The 25,943-nt window shown below is 45.9% G+C and overlaps 1 protein-coding gene across 1 annotated transcript in view; it reads left to right on the top strand.

Annotated features, from left to right (window-relative positions):
* cacna1g (calcium channel, voltage-dependent, T type, alpha 1G subunit) overlaps positions 1-25,943 on the top strand; it is a gene marked incomplete at its 5' end in the record, with an annotated part of 243,541 nt that overhangs the window by 203,375 nt on the left and 14,223 nt on the right. Inside the window, 8 exons of the mRNA XM_079492215.1 lie at positions 279-388; positions 9,381-9,514; positions 15,486-15,556; positions 17,271-17,349; positions 17,830-17,951; positions 19,310-19,533; positions 20,155-20,404; positions 23,064-23,210. Of these exons, the coding sequence (XP_079348341.1) occupies positions 279-388; positions 9,381-9,514; positions 15,486-15,556; positions 17,271-17,349; positions 17,830-17,951; positions 19,310-19,533; positions 20,155-20,404; positions 23,064-23,210 (1,137 nt within the window). The remainder of the gene's footprint in view (positions 1-278; positions 389-9,380; positions 9,515-15,485; positions 15,557-17,270; positions 17,350-17,829; positions 17,952-19,309; positions 19,534-20,154; positions 20,405-23,063; positions 23,211-25,943) is intronic.

Genomic DNA, 25,943 nt, shown 5'->3' with positions numbered 1-25,943 from the left:
CGAAGGAAATGGCTATATCTGCACTCTGGAGCTCAGTACTTGTTTGACAAGCAACAATGGTCAGGGGCCAGCCCATCGCCATGCTGAACCAAATGGACCTTTGGTCCATTTAATTGGTTCCATTTGTACGCTCTCAGAGTTAAGGGGGTCCTTGCAAATACTGCCTGATAAGCCTGATCGATAAGGTGCTCGTTATCAATGCAAATGAACGAGCTCCATCCCTAACCATCATCTTTCTCATAATTGTTTTTCTTTTTAAATGTCTGTCCGATCTCCAGAGGTTGTCCGAGGCGCTCAAGATCTGCAACTACATCTTCACGCTCATCTTCGTCCTGGAGTCGGTCTTCAAGCTGGTGGCGTTCGGCTTCCGCCGCTTCTTCAAAGACAGGTCAGAGAGCGAAGGTCGTGCGGTCCGTGTTCCCTGAGGTTATGAGAGACGGGACCATGCAGTGTGTTTTGGTCATAGTCTGAGGTTATGAGAGACGGGACCATGCAGTGTGTTTTGGTCATAGTCTGAGGTTATGAGAGACGGGACCATGCAGTGTGTTTTGGGCAGCACATTTCTATTTTAGTTTTAGTCATAGTCTTTGGAATGAAACTTCATTGTTAGCCATATTTTATAGTTATCTGAGTGATTTGTAACCCCTGGCATAGTGTTTGTGAGGTTACGGTTAGAGTTAGGTTTAGGCATATAGCCACGCCCACCTGGGCGAACGCTCTGCAAAATAAAAAGTGCAGTCCCTTGAGGTTATAATGCACTGTGTAAAGATCACTCCCTCCTTCCCCCAGTGTCTCCAACCACAGACCCAGATCACTCCCCTCCTTCCCCCAGTGTCTCCAACCACAGACCCAGATCACTCCCCTCCTCCCCCCAGTGTCTCCAACCACAGACCCAGATCACTCCCCTCCTTCCCCCAGTGTCTCCAACCACAGACCCAGATCACTCCCTCCTTCCCCCAGTGTCTCCAACCACAGACCCAGATCACTCCCCTCCTCCCCCCAGTGTCTCCAACCACAGACCCAGATCACTCCCCTCCTTCCCCCAGTGTCTCCAACCACAGACCCAGATCACTCCCCTCCTTCCCCCAGTGTCTCCAACCACAGACCCAGATCACTCCCCTCCTTCCCCCAGTGTCTCCAACCACAGACCCAGATCACTCCCCTCCTCCCCCCAGTGTCTCCAACCACAGACCCAGATCACTCCCTCCTCCCCCCAGTGTCTCCAACCACAGACCCAGATCACTCCCCTCCTTCCCCCAGTGTCTCCAACCACAGACCCAGATCACTCCCCTCCTTCCCCCAGTGTCTCCAACCACAGACCCAGATCACTCCCCTCCTCCCCCCAGTGTCTCCAACCACAGACCCAGATCACTCCCTCCTTCCCCCAGTGTCTCCAACCACAGACCCAGATCACTCCCCTCCTTCCCCCAGTGTCTCCAACCACAGACCCAGATCACTCCCCTCCTTCCCCCAGTGTCTCCAACCACAGACCCAGATCACTCCCCTCCTCCCCCCAGTGTCTCCAACCACAGACCCAGATCACTCCCCTCCTCCCCCCAGTGTCTCCAACCACAGACCCAGATCACTCCCCTCCTCCCCCCAGTGTCTCCAACCACAGACCCAGATCACTCCCTTCTCCCCCCAGTGTCTCCAACCACAGACCCAGATCACTCCCCTCCTTCCCCCAGTGTCTCCAACCACAGACCCAGATCACTCCCTCCTTCCCCCAGTGTCTCCAACCACAGACCCAGATCACTCCCCTCCTTCCCCCAGTGTCTCCAACCACAGACCCAGATCACTCCCTCCTTCCCCCAGTGTCTCCAACCACAGACCCAGATCACTCCCCTCCTCCCCCCAGTGTCTCCAACCACAGACCCAGATCACTCCCCTCCTTCCCCCAGTGTCTCCAACCACAGACCCAGATCACTCCCTCCTTCCCCCAGTGTCTCCAACCACAGACCCAGATCACTCCCCTCCTTCCCCCAGTGTCTCCAACCACAGACCCAGATCACTCCCTCCTTCCCCCAGTGTCTCCAACCACAGACCCAGATCACTCCCCTCCTTCCCCCAGTGTCTCCAACCACAGACCCAGATCACTCCCCTCCTCCCCCCAGTGTCTCCAACCACAGACCCAGATCACTCCCCTCCTTCCCCCAGTGTCTCCAACCACAGACCCAGATCACTCCCTCCTTCCCCCAGTGTCTCCAACCACAGACCCAGATCACTCCCCTCCTTCCCCCAGTGTCTCCAACCACAAACCCAGATCACTCCCTCCTCCCCCCAGTGTCTCCAACCACAGACCCAGATCACTCCCTCCTTCCCCCAGTGTCTCCAACCACAGACCCAGATCACTCCCCTCCTTCCCCCAGTGTCTCCAACCACAGACCCAGATCACTCCCTCCTTCCCCCAGTGTCTCCAACCACAGACCCAGATCACTCCCCTCCTCCCCCCAGTGTCTCCAACCACAGACCCAGATCACTCCCCTCCTCCCCCCAGTGTCTCCAACCACAGACCCAGATCACTCCCCTCCTTCCCCCAGTGTCTCCAACCACAGACCCAGATCACTCCCCTCCTTCCCCCAGTGTCTCCAACCACAGACCCAGATCACTCCCTCCTTCCCCCAGTGTCTCCAACCACAGACCCAGCAGGAAGCCACAGATCCAGAGTAAACATTTACCTAATTTGTTTTATTTCTTCTCCCCGCTCTGCTCCGTACACACACAGTAAAAATCCTCGGTGCTTGACATATCAATGTCTAATTCTGAGAGGTATACAAATGTAACCAAATGGACCCTGTTAAAAAAAAAGAAGAAAATCCAGTCGGTTGCATTTGTAAACTCCCAGAGTAAAACAAACCACTAGTGCCATGTGGAAAAAGTGAGGCTTTTGGTTGGGTTTTTTGGGTGAGTGTATAAAGTGCACTTTGGGAAGAAGGAAGGTGCTCTGGCGGATCACTCTGTTAGCCGCGCCGTGAATACCAATGGCCTCGTTAAAGAGCCATAAAACACTCCTGCTCGGATGAGATCACGGCTTAAAAATCCCTGGCTTCCCACCGAAAAATCACACGAGAACACCGCGCAAAGAGCGCAGGCGGGCGGGCGGGCTCGCAACTCTCACTTACTGTAGCATACCTGCACGGCCGGCCGCATGCAGCAGGCGCATTTATGCACCCGCCGCCGCGGTACATAACGACATGCGCAGGCACTCCCGTCGCAGCCGCAGCCGGTTTGAAACCCACGAGCTGACCACTGACCATCAGCCCCCGCGATGTCTGCTCTCTTTGCCAAGCTGCATGGAGCCGTGTCCTTTTTGGCTCGAGTCCAGAGTCTCACATAACCACACACACGCACACAGTGGTGTAAAGTAACTATAAGTACATGTACTTAAGTACAATTTTGAGGTATTTGTATTTTGTACTTTACTTGACTATTTCAAATTCTCAGTACTTTTAGTTCTACTCCACTACATCTCAGAGCCAAAATGTGTACTTTTACTCCACTACAATGATTTGAAAACCTTATTTACTACATACATTAACCACTTCAGCCCTACCGTATATACATTTCGGCCAATTTAAATTAGCCGATCTACAAGCTCACAATGCATCAGGATGCGACACATTGTGAGCTTGTGGATCGGCTATTTTCAAAGGATTTTGGACATATTTTTAACTTGTTAAATGGGACATGTACTTCAGGTACATTTTGACGCCGATACTTTTGTACTTTTACTTGAGTACATTTTGAATACGGGACAACTAACATATGTACTCCGTTACTTGTAACGGAGTACATGTGCGGTACATTGCAGTACATTGCGGTACATTGCAGTATTTACACTTTTACTTAAGTAAAACATCCGCCACTGCACGCACACAGATACACAGAGAAAGGCACATAATTATGCACGCACACACATCTTACTGGTCATATGCAGGCCAGCCAGGACCCCTGCTGCATGGATCCATCTGAAAAGTTGATTTTGCTGTTGCTATGTTGATTCATGTATGAGTGGTCAGACGTTGACGCGAGAGATCAATTATGGAGTGGCGTCAGAATGAGAGAGAGAGAGAGAGAGAGAGAGAGAGAGAGAGAGAGATACAGTACAGGGATAGTGGTTGGAAATACTAGATAGAGAGAGAGAGAGGTGCAGGAACACGAGGCCTTATGTTAGTACAATAGAGAGCAGAGATCAGACCACCCATCCTGTAGCGCACGCATGCATGCATGCACTGTGCGCACACGCACGCACGCACGCACGCACGCACGCACGCACGCACGCACGCACGCACGCACGCACGCACGCACGCACGCACGCACGCACGCACGCACACACACACACACACACACACACACACACACAAACATGTGTCTCAGTTAAACTTGATTTTAAACATGATAAACTATAAAGCTGAGTTGAGTATATTTGACTTGCTCACTGTGTGTTTGGGTTATTCAACTCCCGAGTATACAGTATGCATGAGTTAATTTTGTATTGACCTCTTTCATGCGAGTTTATGTGGAAATGATCCTTATTATATTATAATTATGGCTAATGGGAAGGCCGGCTGGCTGGCTGGCTGGCAGGCCGGCGACCTCTGACGTCACTCTGACTCAGCCATTACCATATAAGGAGTTCCCACTGCCGCGACGCCCCAAATATGGAGTGTGTTGTCGTCTAGCCCTCAAGGTGTCGTCATGGCATCAGCCTCAAACTAATCAGTCCGCTCCATATAATATAATATGTGGGAAGAAAAGGGAGCGTGCCCATATATGGCCCTAGACTGATGATATATGGGAATGAAAGGGACATGCAGAGAGTGTCAGAGGGGCAGGGGCTGAAGAGGGCACCTTTGGACAAAAATTGCGAAAATAGCTGATCTACAAGCTCACACCGCGTCACAGCGCGACGCGTTGTGAGCTTGTAGATCAGCTATTTTCGGGGAGCAACCCAGCACTCTTTAGCTAGTGGAGATGCGGTGTACAACATGGATTTTTAAACACATTTGTTCAAGTTCAGGAGACTTCGGGGGAAAAAAGCATTCTCCTGAATGCTGCCTTAGTTCCGGCATGGCATGGAAAAGGGAGTGTCATTTGCATTTCTTTCACCATAGTACACCATAGTACATGGAAAGGGCAGTTGTTTTACAGACAGGTAAAAGGGCAGGGGCTGAACCCCCCTTTGATGTCTATGTGTGCACGTCCCTGAAAGGGACAAGCACTGACAGATACACAGATCCGACCACTATGCCCAGAGAAGGAACTTATTAAAGTATTAGCCTATTATATACCTTTTTGATTGGCAGCCTCACTCGCACCAATCTTCCGCCGTAGTCTGAAAACCCACCTCTTCAGACTCCACCATGGCCCGTAGCACTTGCCCTAGCCTAGCCCCTTAGATAGCACATTATGTAGACTTAGATAGTATTTTAAACAGACTTATAGCTTGTTACGTAGACAGCTCTAGAATTGCATTTTATGTAGTCATAGCACTTTATAGTACACATGTATAATATATTATATAGTATAGTATGTATAGTTTACAATGTAAACTTTACATAGATACTCCACTGTTACATTCTTAGTTTACGCATGATGCATGATAACTACTTTTTTTATATATGTGATGTATGCCATGCTTTTGTTATTTCTTAATGTAAGTCGCTCTGGATTAAGAGCGTCTGCTAAATGCCTAAATTGTAAATTGTACATTTTTCCAGTAACTATAGTAATCAATCAATTTACTTTCACATTTTGACTAATAATATCAGTAAGACGCCCTCAAGGGCGAGGTCGCGTGCACGTGTCCGCCTGGGTGAGCTGGCCATGGGCGGAGATAATGGGGGGGAAGTGGGGGAGCAGCCCCCCTGGTGGAAGTCACGTGGTTTTTTATTAATTCTTTTAATTTTTTTTTGTCTAAGTCAGGAGTAAGTTAGGTAAATTGGCCCAGGTCGGTCAGGCAGTTTAAACCAATTTAATTCTATTTAATCCTCTTATGTTACATACTGTAACTGGCAGACAGTGATATTTTAATATTATATAATAGTCATAAATTGTTATAAACGTTTTTGGGTGAAATTATTAAGAAACTAGAAATGCACTCTGTCGAGCTGCCAACTTGCGCTTTGCACACAAGTAGGCCATGAGGTGCACTCACCATATTCTAAATGCTTTAGACCCGTTATTGACCTTATACCAACCTTGAAACGTATTAGTTACGTCAGGGGTACTCAACCCGTGGGTCGCGACCCCTCGGGGGGTCGCCAAATTATTTTAGGGGTTCCCCAAATTATTTTCAAAAAAAAAAAAAAAAGATTAAAAAAAAAAAAAAAAAAAATCACGATTTTTCAAAAATAGCAGACCTACAAGCTCGTAGCGCGCCACTCGGTGGCGCGCTATGAGCTTGTAGATCTGCTATTTTTCAATAGCTAAATTATAACAATGCTTAAAACACCAAAAGGGGTTCCCGCCCAAAATGGTTTAAGGTTATTGTAGCAGTCAATTTATATTGGGGGTCCCGAGACATTGCCAAAGCATTTCCGGGGGTCCCCGGCCAAAAACGTTGAGAACCCCTGAGTTACGTCACCAAGAGAAGAGAGAAAGAAAGAGAAAGTTTTACAGCATATTAGGCTGCAATATTCATATTAAAATTATATACATTCGAATCATTCGAAATTCATTCGAACCCACATGGTGCATTGATGTTCATTGCAATGCCATTGGTCATGATAGTTGAATATTATTATTTTTTTTACATCATTTCCTCTACAAAGTCCTAGTAGTACAAGTAGTAGTAAGGTTGAAATCTCTTTTTTGCAGGTAGAAATGTATAGGGGTCTTGCAGGGTTAAAGGAATATTCGAATGTCATTTTTGGCCAATTCTGGCAGGACTATAATACATACATAACCAGCCGATACATACACCATATTGACCTTACACCAATTTTGAAACGTACTTTAGTTACGTCATCAAGAATAGTTAGGTGGTCCCTCATTGTCCGTGGAATATACTGACATACATACCCAGCCAATCTCTGTTCTTGGTCCCTGATTGGCCGATGGAATATACCGACATACATACCCAGCCGATCGCAGTACTTGCGCGCTCTGCTTGCGCACGTAATTACCTAACATTTATCAGATATATTGCCCGACGGGCAGCCCATGCAGCATGGGCTGCCCGACGGGCAGCCCATGCGGTAACAGTAACAGACAAGACGACCAGTGTGCTCATCGCCAGCGAGCCCACTACCAATCTCTGGAGCCTGTTGGACCCAATGTCATGGCTGCCAGTTCCCACCTGACATTGTGTGGGAGTCCTGCGTGCTCCAGTCCGTTCTGAATAACCGCTAGCTTGCATAATGTCTTCAGACTGGGACGTAGGTGTAGGATCCACAGGACGAGCTGTGTTCCAGAGAGAACGACATGATCTCCCACCGTGCAACAGCACATGTTACCCAAAAAACCCGGGCCTTTCCCCTTGGGCTCAACCTTCGTCCAGGAGAAGGTCTTGGAATTTAATTTCCACAGATCATTCAACAACCGTCCCAGAACAGAGTTGTTGCCACCGAATATGTAAAGCTCTCCATTGTAGGCAAAGGCTTCATGATTGTGACGTTGTTCTGGGAGAAGCTGTGCAGAAGGCGTGTTTAGCCATAGGCTGGTCTCTGCGTCAAACACTCTGATGTTGTTGTCCTGGTGCCCTCGGCCCCCAAATACAAACATCTTTGTACCGATGATGGTGGCGGAGTGACATGACGAAACAGGTGCTGTGTTACCTCTGGTGTTAATTAAAGTCCAGACCATTGTGGTGGTGTCTAACTTGTAGATGTCATTAGTGTGTGCAGTCAGATGGTTGACTCCTCCATGGATAATCAAGCCCTTCCCCAATACACAGGCTGAGTGGCCGTACCGCGCCTCTGGAACAGTTCCACAGACCTTGGGCTGGAACCATCTGTGGGTGTCGACGTCAAATGCATAAAGAACGTCGTCCCAGTCCCCTGTGATGGAAAAGCTGTTATACTTGTTGTCTTTTACCACCTTTGACTTTTTTTTACAGTTCACCTTCCCTCCCCAGATGTAGATGGTATATTCTATCAGTCCAGCTGTGTGTCCGTAGCGCATGGAGGGAACGTCAAGGGAACATTCTCCTCTTCCGGTTGTCTCGGGGGGCAATGTCGTCCAGGACGAAGACACTGTGTTGAAGATATGCACATCAATCTGATCCTTGCTGTTGTAGGTCGTCTCTTCATGGAAGAACCCTCCAAAATAATACACCATGTCCTCCACTGGACCAGCAGCGCAACCACAAAAGTGGTGGGATGTCCGTGGTCCTCTTTTCAGAGGCACCAACCAGATCAGCATCTCTATCTCTCTTGTCCTCTAAAGACAGACAGTCTTTAGATTTGTCAACATCAACCTTTAGACCTCCACATCTCAGTATCAAAAGATCTCTTGGTACTCTTGATCTCATCTCTAGATGTGTGCAACATCTTATATACGCTGACATAGCTCTGGTCTGACGTCACTCACAACACAAACCGAAGAGTGACTTGTGCGCAGGCAGAGCGAGCAAATACTGCTACTAACTAATGTCTATTACAACTGCTGTTCTAAATCCTATAGACCTGTTATTGACCTTGAAACATACCAACCTTAGATCGGCATTAGCGTTGCTCTTGTGGTGTTAATAACACTGGATCGCGCCATCTTGATCTGTCGTGCCCATACACACAGCCGATCACCAAACTTTGTTACGTCATCAAGAATGCTGATCCCTTATTGGCCGGTGGACAACACCGACATACCCAGCCGATTGCAGTACTTGCGCACTCCGCTTGCGCAAGTAACTAGAGCGGTGCCTGTTGGGCACTGGCCTACTTGGAACGATGCAAGTTGGTCAGAACAGGCCAGCTCCATATATGGAGATATAGGAGTGATCAGGTCCTGATCCCGGGCAGAGGCTTTTGTGCTGGTTCTGGACAACCGGCTATCCGACAGACTCGACACCGGGCACTGCACTCCCTGTGAGGGTGTGGAATGCGTGTCTCGAATTTGAAGTCGGTGGCCGGTTCTCGAGTTACGTGGATTACACACATACTTACACACGTACGTACACACATACGTACACATGTACGATGTCAGATATTATATCATATCATATACCGTAGTTTTGTTTTGGATCATTTTTTTCCCCCTGAAAAACGTATTATTATTTTTGTATTATTTAGTTTAAGAAGTTGAGTGATGATTTAAACAATTGCTGTCCTACATTTTCTCTGTCCTCACAAGTATAGCAATACCACCAATGTGTTAACGTGTGCGACTGTGCGTGTGCTTGTGTGTGTGTGTGTCTGTGTGTGCGCGCCGCCCGTGCGCAGGTGGAACCAGCTGGACCTGGCCATCGTGCTGCTGTCCATCATGGGCATCACGCTGGAGGAGATCGAGGTGAACGCCTCGCTGCCCATCAACCCCACCATCATCCGCATCATGAGGGTGCTGAGGATAGCTCGAGGTATACGCACACACACACACACACGCACTGCACACTGCTATACAGCCACACACACGCCGCTTACACCAGCGGTCTCGCTTCGTTCACGCTCCCGCTGTTTTAAGATGCCTTTAAAACAGCGTTGTCGTCCCCGAACGGGACTGGACTTCCCCCTCTCTCTCTCTCTCTTTTTGTCATTTTCGCATGGCGGGTCTCAGGCGGGGAGGGGGGGGGGGGGGGACCTGGGCGGGGTGCGAGCCGAGCAGATGGTCACAGTCGGCTAATGCACAGCACGGGGAGAGAGAGAAAGAGAGAGAGAGAGGGAGAGAGAGATTGAATGGTGGGGGGGTAAAGAATGAGGATGCTAACATGTAGTGTAAGTGGTATAGACACCGCAGCGTCCATAAGAGAGAGATGAAGTTTAATGTTGTGAGGACAGGACAGCTGACATACTGTATACCCCATAGATATACAGTACAGTACAGTACACTACAGTACAGTACACTACAGTATAGAGCGTCGCAGAACCGCCCCCTTTCATGACGACGAGCGGCCCGGAAGAGAATTTCCCATTCATTTTTCCCATAGACTAGTTTCAAAAAGTATTTATTTAAAGACCTGTAAGTCTCGGACAAAGCCAACTGGGATGGTGACAAATCATGACAATAAACACAATTCTTTGGGCCCAACAAATAATTAGTTGAGCAATTTCAGTAATTAGCATAATATGGGACCATGCCATTAACAACCTACAGTATATAAGGCAAATACATCTAAATGTCATCATTCTTTAAAGGTCTGGTGCAATGAAATACAGGCATTTTATTTTGAAGTTTCACCCTGAAACAGCAAGCTCTGTGATTTTGAACCAATCAGTACGTCACATCTCTCCAGGCTATGGGACGTAGCTCTGCTACGTGCGTGACGTGTGCACACACATGCAGACCTGTTTGTAAACAAAGTCACAGAGACACGGGCAGAAAAACTCATGGCTTATTTCTAACCTATAATGTTTTCAGATACATAATTTAGTGTGCTGCTGAAGTTTAAACCGAGTAATACTTTCTGGATGTCATCTTGAATGGGATTAAAAACGGAGTAGTTCTGTAATCAGAAGCAGCTGTACTTGGACGAACGCGCAGATATGGGAATCAAACAGGTGAATTTAATCAAGCTTCATGTGTAGCTCTACACGACGTCATCACGCATCATATTTTCGTTCAAAGGAAGTAATTAAAATTAGATTTGTATGGACTTTTGATTAAAAAAATACACAAAAATGGAAATGTTCCCATTGTTTTGGCATCCATTGTTAGGTACAGTATGACCATATGATGACCACTGATATGCAGGTCTTTAAGTGTGAAAAACTTTAAGTATGTGACGTGTCAAACTAGGGGGTTTTTGTGATTCTGAATCCATTCCAAGCATTAGTTTTGCACAAAAAACACTCCTTGGGCTAAAAGCGGCCATAGCCGAGCATCACAAATGTGATGATCGAGGTTAGCGCATTTGGGCAAGTGACATTTCTATCATAAAATGTAATAAATTCACCATTTCTGGGTTCATGGAATTTATTGTGTCGTCTGATGTGACAGAGTCAAGGAGTCATTAGTTTTGCACAAAAAACCCTCCTTGGGCTAAAAGCGGCCATAGCCGTCATCACAAATGTGATGATCGAGGTTAGCGCATTTGGGCAAGTGACATTTCTATCATAAAATGTAATAAATTCACCATTTCTGGGTTCATGGAATTTATTGTGTCCTCTGATGTGACAGAGTCAAGGAGTCACACTGAAGATTGACAACACAACACTATTATTGCTAGCCCTAGAATGTCTCTGTTGTTACAGTACATTGCCAAGTATTGCACATACAGAGCCACAGAACTAGCCTGGCTAATAAGCCAGACTCAAATCACACTGTCGTGGTATTTGAGTCTGGAGATGCTGTGTATGGATCTTGTTTCCTGGGGGGCGGGTTCAAACATTTTCTCTTTGATGCAATTGGTCAGAGCTACTGTCAGTCAAAGGTCTCAAGCATTGAACGTCACTGTACCAAAGCCCGCCCATATTGCATACCGTGTCCCGATTGGCCACACCAGTTCTCTGGTGTAGGAAATGGGCGTACAATTGAGCCTCTCCAGACCGTAATCCGCCGGCAGGCAATTCTTTTTTTGCCAACGGCTGATTCGGTCTGGCTTATTAGCCAGGCTACCACAGAACACCCGTATTTGTTTTCAGTGAGCGGCGCGACATGCTACTCCCCCTTTATCATACAACAACAGCTGTGGGTGCGGCTTCAGTTAAGGTGGATCACCACCACCCATCAACCACCCACCGGCCAAAGACTTGGAGTAAGATATCGTACTCTACTTTCATATCCATGTGAAAGTTCTGGCACAAAACGTGTATTTAGTCAAATATCTCCACTTTTTCATGAGCTGCACCCGTACAGCTTTCTCTCCGATGGACTGAATTTAACATAACTTCCTTTGGGAAGCACAAACGCCATCACCATTATTGACACAGGAAACACAAATGTTTGGGGCACACAATTGTCAGGTGGTGTGACTAATTACCCCGCACATATAAGCAACGCACCTGTGCCAAGTGTGTGCCCCAAACATCTGTGTTTCCCGTGTCAATTGGTGATGATGTTTGTGGTGATCAACGTGCCAAAAGCCTCGGGAAGTCTGCGGGAACAGTCTGCAGGGGGTGGGGGAGGGGAGGGGGGGGGGGGGGGAGAGATGAAGTTAGTTAGGAGCAAAAAAAGAGAGAGAAGAGGGGAGAGAGAGCAGGTGTGATGGATGACGTCTGACCTGGAAATAGATTGTAGGAGAACAGAAGAAGTGGGAAGGAGAGTAATTGATGTCTGAGCGCGAAAAGGAACGAAATAAAAGGAGACGAGAACGTGACGCAAGATGGATGAAAGCCCCCGATGAAACCCCGCCACAGAGAGAGAGAGAGAGAGAGAGAGAGAGAGAGAGAGAGAGAGAATTTAAATGAATTTATTCAAAGGATAGCCCCTTGAGATGTAAGTAATGTAGGTCCTATAGACACAGAGGCAAGATAAAACACATACTGTTCAAACAAACGCTACATAACAAGCAAAATCGATGGCATCAGCCGTCCCTAAAGACTTGAACGAGCTTGTCTTGTAAGTGCACACACACATTAAAAGCACTTCTGGAAGGGTATTTTAAGATGAGGAAATAAATACGTCCTCAAGGCTATTGAATAATTGAATAGAAAGCAATACTTATTTGCCATTATGCCGTTTTATTTTGAAAATATTCCAATTAAAACTGGACTTACTGAAATGTTATGGCCCACAGTTTAAAGATGGGGTGCGTGATTTTTGTATTTTTTTCCCCAGTTTTTCATGTGTTTATGAGGTGACAATACTTCATTAGACCCCTTGGTGTGGTTATGTGCAATGATCTTCCCTTTGTATTTAGGATTTCTTCCTGGAGGCTGAAACCTTAACAGTCAAACGTGCCAATGAAAAAAACAGTGATATAGTGACATCACAATATCATCCTCTCCCCTAACCCCTCCCCCTTTATCATACAACAACAGCTGTGGGTGCGGCTTCAGTTCAGGTGGATCACCACCCATCACCACCCACCGGCCAAACCAGGCATACTTAATGAACTGGTGGGCGTGTCCACATAAATTTGACATTTTAACAAAATAATACTGTACACTTTTTGAAAAAAATCTTCCTCCTCATATAATAATAATACCTGGTGATCATGTTTTAGGGTGGGAAAAAATCACGGCACTCTATCTTTAGAATAAATCTATGCTAGCTATGGATTTCATGAAGTTTTCTAAGCCAAATGTTGTAAGAACCACATTTATTTTTCAAGGAGTGCTAGTCTCTAAAGACCAGATTTTGTATTAATGATTTGTAGATGTGCGGGGCTAAATAAACAAGTAGTTTCAAAACAACATTAACCAAATATATACCGCACATTTTGTGATCTTTGACCACTCACTGACCCCTTTTCCACCGGTTGGTTCCCAATGGGAACCGGTTCAGTTCTTTTTGGTTTTTAGTCCATGAGCCAGAGCTCCAAAATTGGTGAGACAAACTAGACCTATATTAAATTGTTTATAGGATCAATACAAGTCAATCAATACATGATAACCGTTCCACAGTAGTAGCTTTTTCACATTTTCGATTATTTTGCATATTTTCCTACATAATGCCTCATTTGCATATTTAAATTTAAATGTAAAATTTGTAATACAATAAATCATTGTCTTCGTGTAAGTACTCAATTGGGGAAGTGTAATGGTGATAACAATCTAATATAGGTATGGTTTTTCCCACTCAATTCATAATTAACGTTTCAATTTTGGAGCTCTGGCTCATGGACTAAAAACCAAAAAGAACTGAACCGGTTCCCATTGGGAACCAACCGGTGGAAAAGGGGCCACTGTAAGCCCTCTACTTCGCGTTATATGACGCCATTGGCGTTATATAGGACTGCCATTGGAGTTTTTTTGACATATTGGTTGTTCAGTTTGACCCACCAGTTTTGGAGATATAGCTTATAGAGTAATGTCTTGCAGAAAACAGCGAGTTGAGAAAACAGGCTTGAAAGGTTCACTAACATTACACCTAGCTACATGTTTGGGCATTTATTTCATATTTACATGTCGATTTCAGCTCTGACACTTATTTCAGACATGCTCTAGTATGTGAAGAGTCTGCCTGTGCTATTAACTCATTTTGAAAAAAAGAATACAAAAAAAAGTTTTTCTCCTCTGGTGAAAAGCTGTAATTTGCGCGATGGCAGTCTCTCAGTCAAATCTGGTCACATATGTAAGCTGACATACCAGATGGCTTCATCACAAGCAATTAAATACAGAATCCAGCGACTTTCAATCGCTGGCCTTTAAAAGCTGAGGATTGGATTTAATTATTACCTCGTCGATACACATACTGTGCATGTACAGTAGCCTATCACCTGGCTCCTGTCACTCAACCGGAGTCAATTACAGGCACGCCTACCCTCTTAACGGGATCCAGGACCCCAATCGGCACTGCAGTGTGGCAGCATGTGACCTCAATCAGTCGCGTAAGCACGTCTGAAAACATTCCTCGTGTGTGAATATAATGTCATCGCTGTCGGGCGGGAAACCTATTTTTTTTTACTTTTTAAATATAATTTTCACTACTTTTGTGCAACATTACCTATATGGCGCTTATAGACAGTTATCTTGTTAAGTAATGGAGCACTGACGCGCCTGCTGTTTTCTGTACATGAGAAGTAAAAAAACGAATGATAATCTGGTCTCGGTCTCGCCTCCCATCGGTCTCGGTCTCAACTCTCAACTCTGGTCTCAACTCTGACTCGACCCCCCTCCCACACTCTCCCACAACCCTAACCCCTGAAAACAGCCGGCCGGTCAGCGGGTGCCCCCGACTAAAGATCGTGGCTATAAAGATAGTCTGGACGAAGGAAAACAATGACGTCACCAACGCGGAAGCAAAGCGTTGCCGGGCAACGGAGGCGCCAAGAGCCGGTAGAAAGCATTATTAAGTCCTAGGCGATCTGTGACTATAAAAATAGCTCGTCCAATGTCGTTTTTAGCAGAGAGTTGAGTTAATATCATAGGCAAACTCTCCTATACTATACCGGATCAATTCCTCCAGGAGAAGGCGTGCTCAACTCACAATAATATAATAATAATAGTCTCTTGTAATTTAACTGGGTGCAGATTCTTGAACATATATACAATGAAGTAACTATACTCTTGAGTAGTTTCTCACATTCTTTTTTTAATAGGCTTGCAGAGCAGCAGCAGAGAAACTAGTACCTTTAATATTATGATGACAGGCCTTTTCATTGTGTGTGTGTGTGTGTGTGTGCGCGTGCGCGTGCGTGTGCGTGTGCGTGTGCGTGTGTGTGTGTGCGCGTGTGCGTGTGCATGTGCATTTGTGCGTGCGTGTGTGTGCGCGCGTGTGTGCTCCTGCAGTTCTGAAGCTGCTGAAGATGGCAGTGGGGATGCGAGCTCTGCTGGACACCGTTATGCAGGCACTGCCTCAGGTAAACAACACCAGCCTCTTCAACATCACGACACGTCTCACTGCAAAGCCTTCATTATTATTTCCCTCGTCCCACCGCCTACACTACAGTACTGTATATATATACTGTATATCCCATTCATACCTGAGGACCTGCAGATTCTACAAATGTCTGACAGTCCTGACAGTTTTCTGAAAAACATTTGTTGCTATATGTCAGTGGTGCTCAAACTATTTTATCATGTCAAGGACCCATAAAATTATATGTAATTGGCCGCCGACCCCCATCTGAAAATGTTGTGCCAGGGACCCCCAGAAGCAAAAATATGAGTTAAAAAACGTTTGCTGTGAAAGAATATATATTCAAAAGATTTTCACGATTTAAAACCAAATAGCAGATCTACAAGCTTGTAGCGCAGCACTTGGTGCCGCACTATTAAAAATATTGGCTAAAGTGGTTTAAAGCTATGAGGTGACACAGCTGCGGTCTATAGGTCTTGATGGGATATACTGTATATGTGTCTATGGAACCCTTTCATCATAATTATGTCCCTTTGGAGCTACGGGGTCCCATCCCATGCAGGATCCCATAATAATTGTCTTTTTCTTTGAGTGTCCCTTCAATAACCCTCCCCCCTCCAGTGTGGAAACTTTACGAAAACGACGGATGTCAGGTGGAAACCACACATGTTCCAAACAGTTCCCTTTCATTACTATAAAAAATAAAACCTTTGAAATAGTGAAAATAGCAGATCTACAAGCTCACAACGCTACAAGCTCACGACGCAAGATCACAGTGAGCCTGCAGATTAGCTATTTCTTTCCACTAGTTTTGTGTGACATCTTGTATGATGAAGTAGGACATTAATTATGAAAAACAAAAAACGTCAAAAGTTGAGGGATACGAGATTTGTTTTTTGCCCTACAGCAACGAAAAGCGGGTTGTTTGAAGATCCCTCAATGTGCAATGTTGACGGAGGGTGGTAATGAGGCTTCACAACATTCAGTAAAAATGACACGGACGGTATTAACATTGCTCACGATGGAATATGATGATACCATCTCATCTCGGGCTCTGATAGCCGCTATACCAAGAAGGGCTCCGCTGATAATTCCCCCGAAGCTCAGAAGAAGTGCCCGTAATTAATAAGTCCGGTAATGGGATATGGAAATTTCTGAAGTCGCGCGACAATTAGAGGTGCTTATTACGGGGCAGAAATGTTAAGGCTGTTCATTACGTGTTTAACTACCAGCCCGCTCTACTGCTATAATCTCCTTGCTCCACTCCAGTAGCAGCCTAGCAGGCACAATATTGAATTTAGAACTCATCAAAAAACCCTGTCCTCCCCTCGTCTTTCCCTTCGCATTACAACACTGTGTTTGATTTAACTTTGAACGCGTCTTGAACTGTGTTTTGTGTCACTTTGTACTTCCCTCCGGGGTAGCTGCCTTTGATTTCCTTTTCTTTGTTTTAATCGGTGTCACGGCGCGCTGATTATTACTTCCTCGCCGGGACTGTGTTAGCTAGCTGTCACTTTTTGGGTTGATTTGGACCTACGGGTGTAGGAACAGTACATAACTGTGTTCCTTCCAAAAGGCTGATTTACACATTGCACAGCCCCCCCCTGTCAATAGACGCCACTCCGGTTTGTTGTTCTGTTCTGAGAGTGACTGTTGTGTTCTCTTGTGTAAGTCGGGCATTAATCGTGCCTGTCTTCCTTGTCGTCTCTCCGCAGGTGGGGAATCTGGGCCTTCTCTTTATGCTTCTGTTTTTCATCTTCGCAGCGCTGGGAGTGGAGCTGTTCGGTGACTTGAGTAAGACACAGAAAACCACGCGCATGTGCGCACGCGTGCACGGACACACATGCACGCACGCACACACACGCACACACGCACGCACACAAGCAAGTTCACGCGTCATTCTTCTTTCTGATGTTTTAATGTAATGTGGTGCCTAATTGCTTTACTGATTTCTTTGTGGGAATGATGTATCGAACCCTTCAACTGTAGACTTTAGCTTTCAGATAGATGTCATTGCAATGATCATCATCATCATCATCTCATTGCTCTGTTATGCTCTTATATTTCAACTCCACCCATTATCTCTCTCTCTCTCTCTCTCTCTCTCTCTCTCTCTCTCTCTCTCTCTGTCTCTCTTTCTCTCTCTCCCTCAATACATATCTGACTGTTTCCCATACAAGTGGGTCGGAACCCATTTCTGGGTCGTGCTGGGCCCATTTGTATGGGTCACGACTAGTAAATCTCTCTCTCTCTCTCTCTCCCCCTCCTTGTCAGTTTGCGATGAGCTCCATCCGTGCGAGGGTTTGGGCCGCTATGCTACGTTCAAGAACTTTGGCATGGCATTCCTGCTGCTGTTCCGAGTTTCCACTGGAGACAACTGGAATGGCATCATGAAGGTGAAGTGACACCGTTCTGAACCCCTAGGATTGCGACGCATTGTGCTCTTGTAGACTGGCTATATGTTTCACAGTTTCACTATGTGTTGTACTGTAAGTATGGGTAGCCTCGGTACCCAGGGCTATGTGTTGTAAGTATGTGTAGGGGACTAGGCGTAGCCTCGGTACCCAGGGCTTTTGTTTTCGTTCGGCTCAAAAAACGAAAGCAACATGGAGTCCACCGTACGGTCTTCGCTTCCTGTCCTCTTTTAACTCGTTTTGGGCGGGAACCCCTTTTGGTGTTTTAAACATTATGTTATAATTTAGCTATTGAAAAATAGCAGATCTACAAGCTCGTAGCGCGCCACTGAGTGGCACGCTACAAGCTTGTAGGTCTGCTTTTTTGAAATTTTTTGAAAAATCGTGAAAATATTTATTTCAGAAAGCTGGAGGATTTAGAAGATTTTTTTTTAAATTTTGAGGACAGGCTTAAATGGGTTAATAGTAGGAGTGGGAGTGAACTACAGTCCAGAGGGGCGTCGCTCAGATCGGTGAACCAATCATCTCCAGCGGTTGCTCCTTGCGCGCCCGCCCCTCTAGACCAGAAAGCAGGCTGGCATTGACTGCCACGGACGGAGTATAATACTCGTCATTTCAATCCGAGGCTCACGCACCGCCGTCTCTCTCTCGTCATGTGGTGTTTTCAGTGGTTCGCGATAGAGGGCGCTCTTCCGCAAACTGTGAACGATATCCTATAGGAGTGACGAAGAAGATTAGGCCCGGAAATCTCGTGATCGCAACTTTTTCATGGCGGGTTTGAAAAATGCCACAAAGCCATGTGACTTAGGCCAAAATAATTGCCTATTTTGGCCTAACAGTCACACTCTTTAGAGGCCATGTTACTAAAAGAGGCGGGATCAGCATGATCCTTTTCAATTAGGACTTTGGCGATTTTCCCAGAGGTGGCTATGCAGTGTGATGAGGAGCTGCCAAAACAATAATGTTCCTCAAAAAATAACGATCCGGGCACTCAAGGTTAAAATGAGGAGTATAGCCTTTATTAAATTAAAAAGGCAACTGCCAACATGTTACGACCTAACCGGTCTGCATCAGGGCAAATTCTTCAGTTCTTTATGCCTTGATCCCGTTTGATCCGTGCAAGCACCTTTTTTATCATCATCACATGTTTATATCTCCGTCGAGCACCTGGTTAGTTTTTCTTTTTTCCAACTTAGACCATTAGTTTAAGGAGGTGACGAAACGTGACCCTGGGCCCTGGTGGTGCGAGGACCATGTACATAAGTTGTCAGTCGGTGAAAACTAATCCATGATCGATCGACTGACCTGCAGCTTCCCCCGTGCATGCCCCTTGTTTTCAGGACACTCTGAGGGACTGCGAACAGGACATGGACAAGACGTGCTACAACACGGTGGTGTCGCCGCTCTACTTCGTGTCGTTCGTGCTGACCGCCCAGTTCGTGCTGGTCAACGTGGTGATCGCCGTGCTCATGAAGCACCTGGACGAGAGCAACAAGGAGGCCAAGGAGGAGGCGGAGCGGGAGGCGGAGCTGGAGCTTCATCCGGAGAGCGCCAGCGGGCCCAGGTATAGTAGTATAGCGCAGTGGTTCCCAAAGTGGGGACCGGGGACCCCCAGGGATCCCTGAGGCAGTTCCAGGGGACCCCCAGCTAAATGATAGTTTGGAACAAAATGGACCATTACGGGTCTGTAACTATGAGAGTTAAATTAACATTCATTTTACAATATAAATTGGGGGTCCCAGAGATAGAAATGCCATTTAATGGGGGTCCGTAGCCTAATGCATGGGCCCTGGAACCACTGGTATAGTGGATTCGGATGTTATCGGATGATTTGATCTCCGTCGTCAGCCCTTATCAACATCATGGAATGCAGCCAGTATGGACATTTCCACATACTCAAGGGTCAAGGTTCAAGGTTGCACTTTACATCTTGTGTACAGGTACATAAGAGTAAAACATATTTTTGTTTCGCTTCCTTCAAGCAATGCAGCAGCATAGATAGCATAACATTCAAAACAACAAAAAGATAGCGTTTTCCTTTGCCCGGTTTCGCTCTGGTTCTTATTATTTCGTTCATGTATCTGATTGTTCGGAAGTTATTAAAACATTTTAGTACTTTTTTTTTTCCGCCACCGATTTATGAGTTGATAATGCTAACGTTGGAAGCGGGGTGTCCCACTCGCAGGTCTCCCCAGCTGATGAACCCCATGGCGGTTCTGGGCCTGGAGCGGACCGGCTCCTCCTCCGGGGCCTGGAGGTGGGCGGGGGGAGGGGGAGGAGGGAACGACGAACATTGGGAGCTGGAGAGAGGAGGAGGAGGAGGAGGAGGAGGGAGTGTGGCGATGGGCGACTCGCCCCGCGCGGATATCACCAGGGACTCAGTGCACATCAGCACGGACCCCCCAGACACTCCCTGCCTGGATACCCCGCTGGAGGTGAGGATAGCCGAAACTGTCTGTCATTCTTTTTTTTTTATGTAGAGAATAAATAATAGTTAAGAATCACTCTTGCCACTGTGTGGACGACCCATTACGTTGACCTAAGTGGATTGCACACCAGAAGTCAGAGCACGGTGGTTACAAGAAAATTATTTTATGCGTATTTTTACAATATGCACGCACGCACGCACGCACGCACGCACGCACGCACGCTTGTGGTCACTCAAACCAAGTCTAGGTCTGGCTGTGTTTTGCTCAATTGACCAGGATATGTCCTGTGAGACATGACGGATGCTTTGAGGTCACTTCCTGTCGAGGTCCCCGCAGTGAGAGCATGCCAGATGACCCCTCGTGTCTGAGGTTGTCATACTTCCAGTCCATTGGTTCTCAAAGTGGGGTCCTTGAGGGAGTTCCAGGGGGTCCCTAGCTAAATGATAGTTATGAACCAAAAGGACCCTTATGTGTTTGTAACTCTGAGAGTGTACATTTGTTCACTTGATTTTACAATATAAATTGGGGTCCCGGAGATAGAAATGCCATTCAATGGGGGTCCGTAAGAAAATAAATGAAATGAAAAAAATTGAGAACGACTGTTCCAGTCCAAACCACTAGTGTCCTCCCGTGCAGTGGGACTGGGACTTACTCATACGTATTCATACTTCTATTTTAGAGACGAATAAAAGTCGGTTCGGCTCTGTAGAGCCTATACAATGTGACGTCATTTGAGGTTTGGGGGAGGGCGGGTACCTAGTAGCTCTTCGGTGCTACTGAAAATTTCTGACGAGCCGAAATCATTTCGTCACTACAGCGGTAAAATAGGAGTATGAATCGGCCCTGAGAGTTAACCATAAAAGAGCACGCCAACGCTTTTTCAACCTATGAAGAGCGTGAGTTTTCTATGTTGGTGTAGCGCCTACAATAAGGGTGGTCTTCAATTTGACGTTAGCACCGATAACGGTATCCCGTCAGGATAATTTGCGTGTGTGTGTGTGTGTGTGTGTGCGCGTGCGTGTGCGTGTGCGGTGTGTGGTATACAGTATGTATTTCTTTCTCCCCTGTATCCGTCTGTGTGTGGCTGCATGTGTGTATTTGTATCTGTCTGAGCGTGGGTGTTATCTCTGCCTGCCTGAGAGAGAGACGGAGAGGGAGAGAGACTTAGAGAGAGACAGAGAGAGAGAGAGACTTAGAGAGAGACAGAGAGAGAGAGAGACTTAGAGAGAGACAGAGAGAGAGAAGAGAGAGAGAGAGCTCCCAGCAGAGGACATGCCAGTCATGGATAGGTCACAGTGCCCTGGGAAAGCCTGGTCCGCAGGGCCCTGTTGTTCATCTCCAGCAGGCTATTTCCAGACAGCAGGGATATATGTAGGAAACAGAGGCCTTGGCGAGCGTTGTGGTCCTTTGCAGAGATGTTTATATCCCTCCAGTGGTGCAAAGTAACTAAGTATGTTTACTTAAGTACTGCATGATGTACTTAAGTACAATTTTGAGGTATTTGCGCTTTACTAGTATCTCCAATATCTCCAATATCCAATACCTTTACTGCTACCCCACTACATAATCTCGGAGGCAAATGTTGTACTTTTACTCCACTACATTTATTTGAAAACTTTAGCTTGTAGATCTGCTATTTTCAAAGGATTTGTTTTTTATACATGTGAAATGGGACATAGTGCATAGTGAGTATGCTACTTTTGGTACTTGAAGTACATTTTGATGCCAATACTTTTGTACCTTTACTCAAGTAAATGTTTTATTCCCGGACTTTTACTTGTAACAATGTAGTTCTACATTGAAATATTGATACTTTTACTTAAGTAAAAGCACTCTCCTCTGAGCTCCAGTGGGAGTTCAGGACAGTGTTGCCAGATTTTGCGACATAAACAAGCAGCCGTGCTGTTTGCAAAAACAACCCCCACCCCCCCAAAAAAGCGACCAGTTTTACCACTTGAGCCCTATACATTGACTAATTGAAAATGGCTGATCTACAATCTCACAATGTGTCGCGTTGTGCTCTTATAGGGCTGCTATTTAAAACAATTAATTGAATAATATAGAATGCAGTGTTTTGGAACACCACAAAACTCATATGGGAATCAAAAATATTTGCAGATGGGGGTCCGGTCCGCAGCAGACAAACACATCAATTAGGAAGCAAGCCCAAATAAGCAAAGTTCTATAGACCTCTAAAACAAGCCCAGAAAATCACAACAACCAAGCGACATTATACAGAAGGAACAAGCCCAATTTCGTTTATAATAAGCAGACTTGGCAACACTGGTTCAGGAGTGATATTATACTGCCCCCCAATGGACTGAAGCGTTAATGCATGTACACTTTGGGGTGGATGAAACAACAGAGGGCTTCGATACAGCATGTATTATGACAGCAGTGGCCATTTTGTAGGGAGGGGCAGGGAAGTTCTATGTGTACCTATTCATTAGACTAATTAAGAAAATGATTAAATACATGGAATTGTGCTTTTTCACCTCACCGTTTGTGTTTTGCCATCATTTTATAAAGGTTTATGGTGTCAGTCCTCACATAAATAAACAAACAAACAAACAAGAAAAACAAAACAAAGAGCTATATTAAATTTAAGTTCATTTAAGTTCATCTCTCTCTCTCTCTCTCTCTCTCTCTCTCTCTCTCTCTCCAGCAGAGGGACATGTTTGACTCGGTCTCCCTGGTGATCTCCCAGGGCTCCATGGAGGGGGAGATGAGCCTGATGGACAACCTGTCGGGATCAATCTGCCACTACTACGCGCTGCCGCCCAAGCCCAGCGAGCACAGCACAGATAAGAAGGTCAATCATAGTCACACACGCACACACAACCATTAATGCTCCACCCTCCATTACCTCCCTCCCTCCCTCACGCCGCACCATCATCAACCCCCCATCCACCTCCTTCCACCACAGTGTGCTAAATTCGACTGGCGTCTCCTCGCGGCGTTGGGCAGCTTAAGCACTATCTTGGCACTAGCAGTCTTCTTCTAACAGTTTGAATCAACGGATTTACACACACTTTTCTTTTGTGCACATGTAGTTAAGTTAAGGAGCATTTATCAAACAACACGGAGCACATTGGACACATGCAGCAGCTGCGGTTCGTTTCGCCGGCTTTTCTCCCCAGATTCTTTTTTTTTTTTAACTTGTATTCTTGAATTCTACAGACCTTTATGTCTTTGTTTTGTTTGTTTGTTTGTTTTGTCTTTGTTTGCAGCAGGTGTTGTGCATGAGGTGTGGGTATTGTTTATTGTTTATTGAATGGATCCCCATTAGCTGACGCCGTGGCGACAGCTAATCTTCCTGGGGTCCATAAAATATGGTATTAGCCTGGTAGATGAGGTGTGGGTATTAGCCTAGTAGATGAGGTGTGGGTATTAGCCTGCAGGCACAAAACGGAGCGCACCGCTGATTGACACCTGTCAGCCTGCGGAGCGCTGCGCGATGGCCATTTACAATGCATTGTCACTTGGCGCTTGAAGTTATATATTTAGAAAACTGCCCGTTATTTCAAAGTATTTCCACAGAAAAGTATTTTTTTTTAAACTGTGAATTGAGTTTCTCGGTGAAAGTATGAAGGAATAGGGAGGGTCCAAAGTTTTATCACTTGAGTTTTAAAAGTTAAATATCCGAAAAACGACAAAACATTTCAAAGTAAAAAGTTCAGGCCTGTGTGTCCACATTAAGGTGATGTTTTTTAAATTGTAAATGGAGTCTCCAGGTGAAAGTATGAAGAAGTTTCGACCTATCAAAATCCATTATAATTATAATTTTAAAAGTAAATATCTCGAAAACTAATAGACATTTCAATTAATCAAGAGATTCCGCCGATTCCACAGTAAGCTGAACATGTTAAAGTTTCAATGGAGTTTCTGAGTGAAAGTGTGCAGGACTAGTTAGGTGCCAACGTTTTCTCTTGACAACATTATACTGGTGGCGCTGCTAGAGCAGCGACCCCACAATACATCCAAGGGTCTAAGTCAGTGGTTTTCAACCAGTGGTCCTTGAGAGGGTTCCAGGTGGTCCCCAGCTACGGGAGACTTGGTAAGCAAATGGACCCTTATAGAGTGTAAAAAACGTGTACGTCACCAAGAGGGGGGGGGGGGGCGGCGTCTGAAAAGCTAGCGGCGCCATTTTTGTGGGCTTTAAACTCTAGCCCACATCACTCAGAATAGAGTGACAGTGGTCTGTTTTTGTAAACATTGAGCTCGTTCCTGGAGACAACAGTGAGCCAACACCAGGATGGAAAGAAAAAACATTGGGCTCGACATACCTTACAAGGATTACAGGGCACCATTGTGAGATGTCAGTTTGCACGTCGTTTGTTGAACTCCCTCTGGTCCCTCTGGTCGCTCACTTGTAAACAAACCAGACAACCCCACAAGTATGACGTGACACATATGTTGACGCCCCCTCAAGGAGATTTTGGTACGCTCTATAGATCTTTAACTCTTGAGAGTGGTCCATTTGGTTTCATTTTACGCTCCCAAGAGTTAAGTTATTGTTAAACATCTGAGTTACTTAATTTTAAGAATCTACACAATTAGAAAATGTAGAAGAATTGTTATTTTGATCAACATACTGCATGGAATTGTGGACGAAAACAAAACAGATCTTTAGTTTTGGGTCTGAGAGACTAAACCTCATCAAATGGTGGTTCCGTGGCTAAAAATGCAGAATAAATAGTGGGCCCTGGTATCAAAATGGTTGAAAACCACCGGTCTAAGTGACAGCCTTTGTGTACAGGTGACTAAAAAGAACCGAGTGAGCTATCTCGTCATTTTACTCACTGTAACCTACAGCGCCACACAATTAAAGGCTCATTCATAGTCTGGATTTTCAGTGGTGAGCTCACCACCGCTCCACCGGAGCTGAGATAACGCTGAGCGGTGGTGAGTAAAAACAGAGAGAAGGGCTGGAGCGGTGGCGGTGGTTTGCTCTTCACCGCGGCTCGTGACGTCATGTTGTAGTTCGGTGCAGGTCACCTCACCAACCGAAAATACCAGACTATGAATGAGCCTTTATGATGAAGAACAACATCTTTGCTCCTTGTGCTGGATCTATTCTTCGCGGTACGACAATTCCGCGCGCCGAAAAGAGCAGATTTTCATGCTCACTGCTCAGTGCTCAGCCATATCACAATACATCACGGATGCGACGGGTTGTAAATCGGCTATTTCCGGAGCATAAATGATTCAATGCTGTGTGATTATTTACAAATTGCAAGAGGCTGCATTTGTTTGTGTGAGTGTGTGTGTGCACATGCCTGTGTGTGCGTGCGTGCGTGCATGCGTAAAAGGTGTCTTTTGATCCAAGTTCCTTAACAATCTCTGGGCCTATAGTACTGTATGTTGGGGACATTTTCGGCGCAGCAAGGCCGTCTCCACCAGATTGATAAATACTCAGTCAAGTCACATTACAAAGCATGTCCGTACGGCTCAGCGACCATACTGGTGTAATAACTCTTTTACATTCTGCTGCACGTCTTGTACTTTTCTTCTCCTCCACTAATCCAGCCCGTTGCTTCCAGCG

This window comes from Electrona antarctica (genome assembly GCF_951216825.1).
Source record: "Electrona antarctica genome assembly, chromosome: 22".
In the NCBI taxonomy this organism is placed as follows: domain Eukaryota; kingdom Metazoa; phylum Chordata; class Actinopteri; order Myctophiformes; family Myctophidae; genus Electrona; species Electrona antarctica.
Note: the sequence above shows the minus strand (reverse complement) of the source record. Positions and strands in the feature narration are given on the sequence as shown.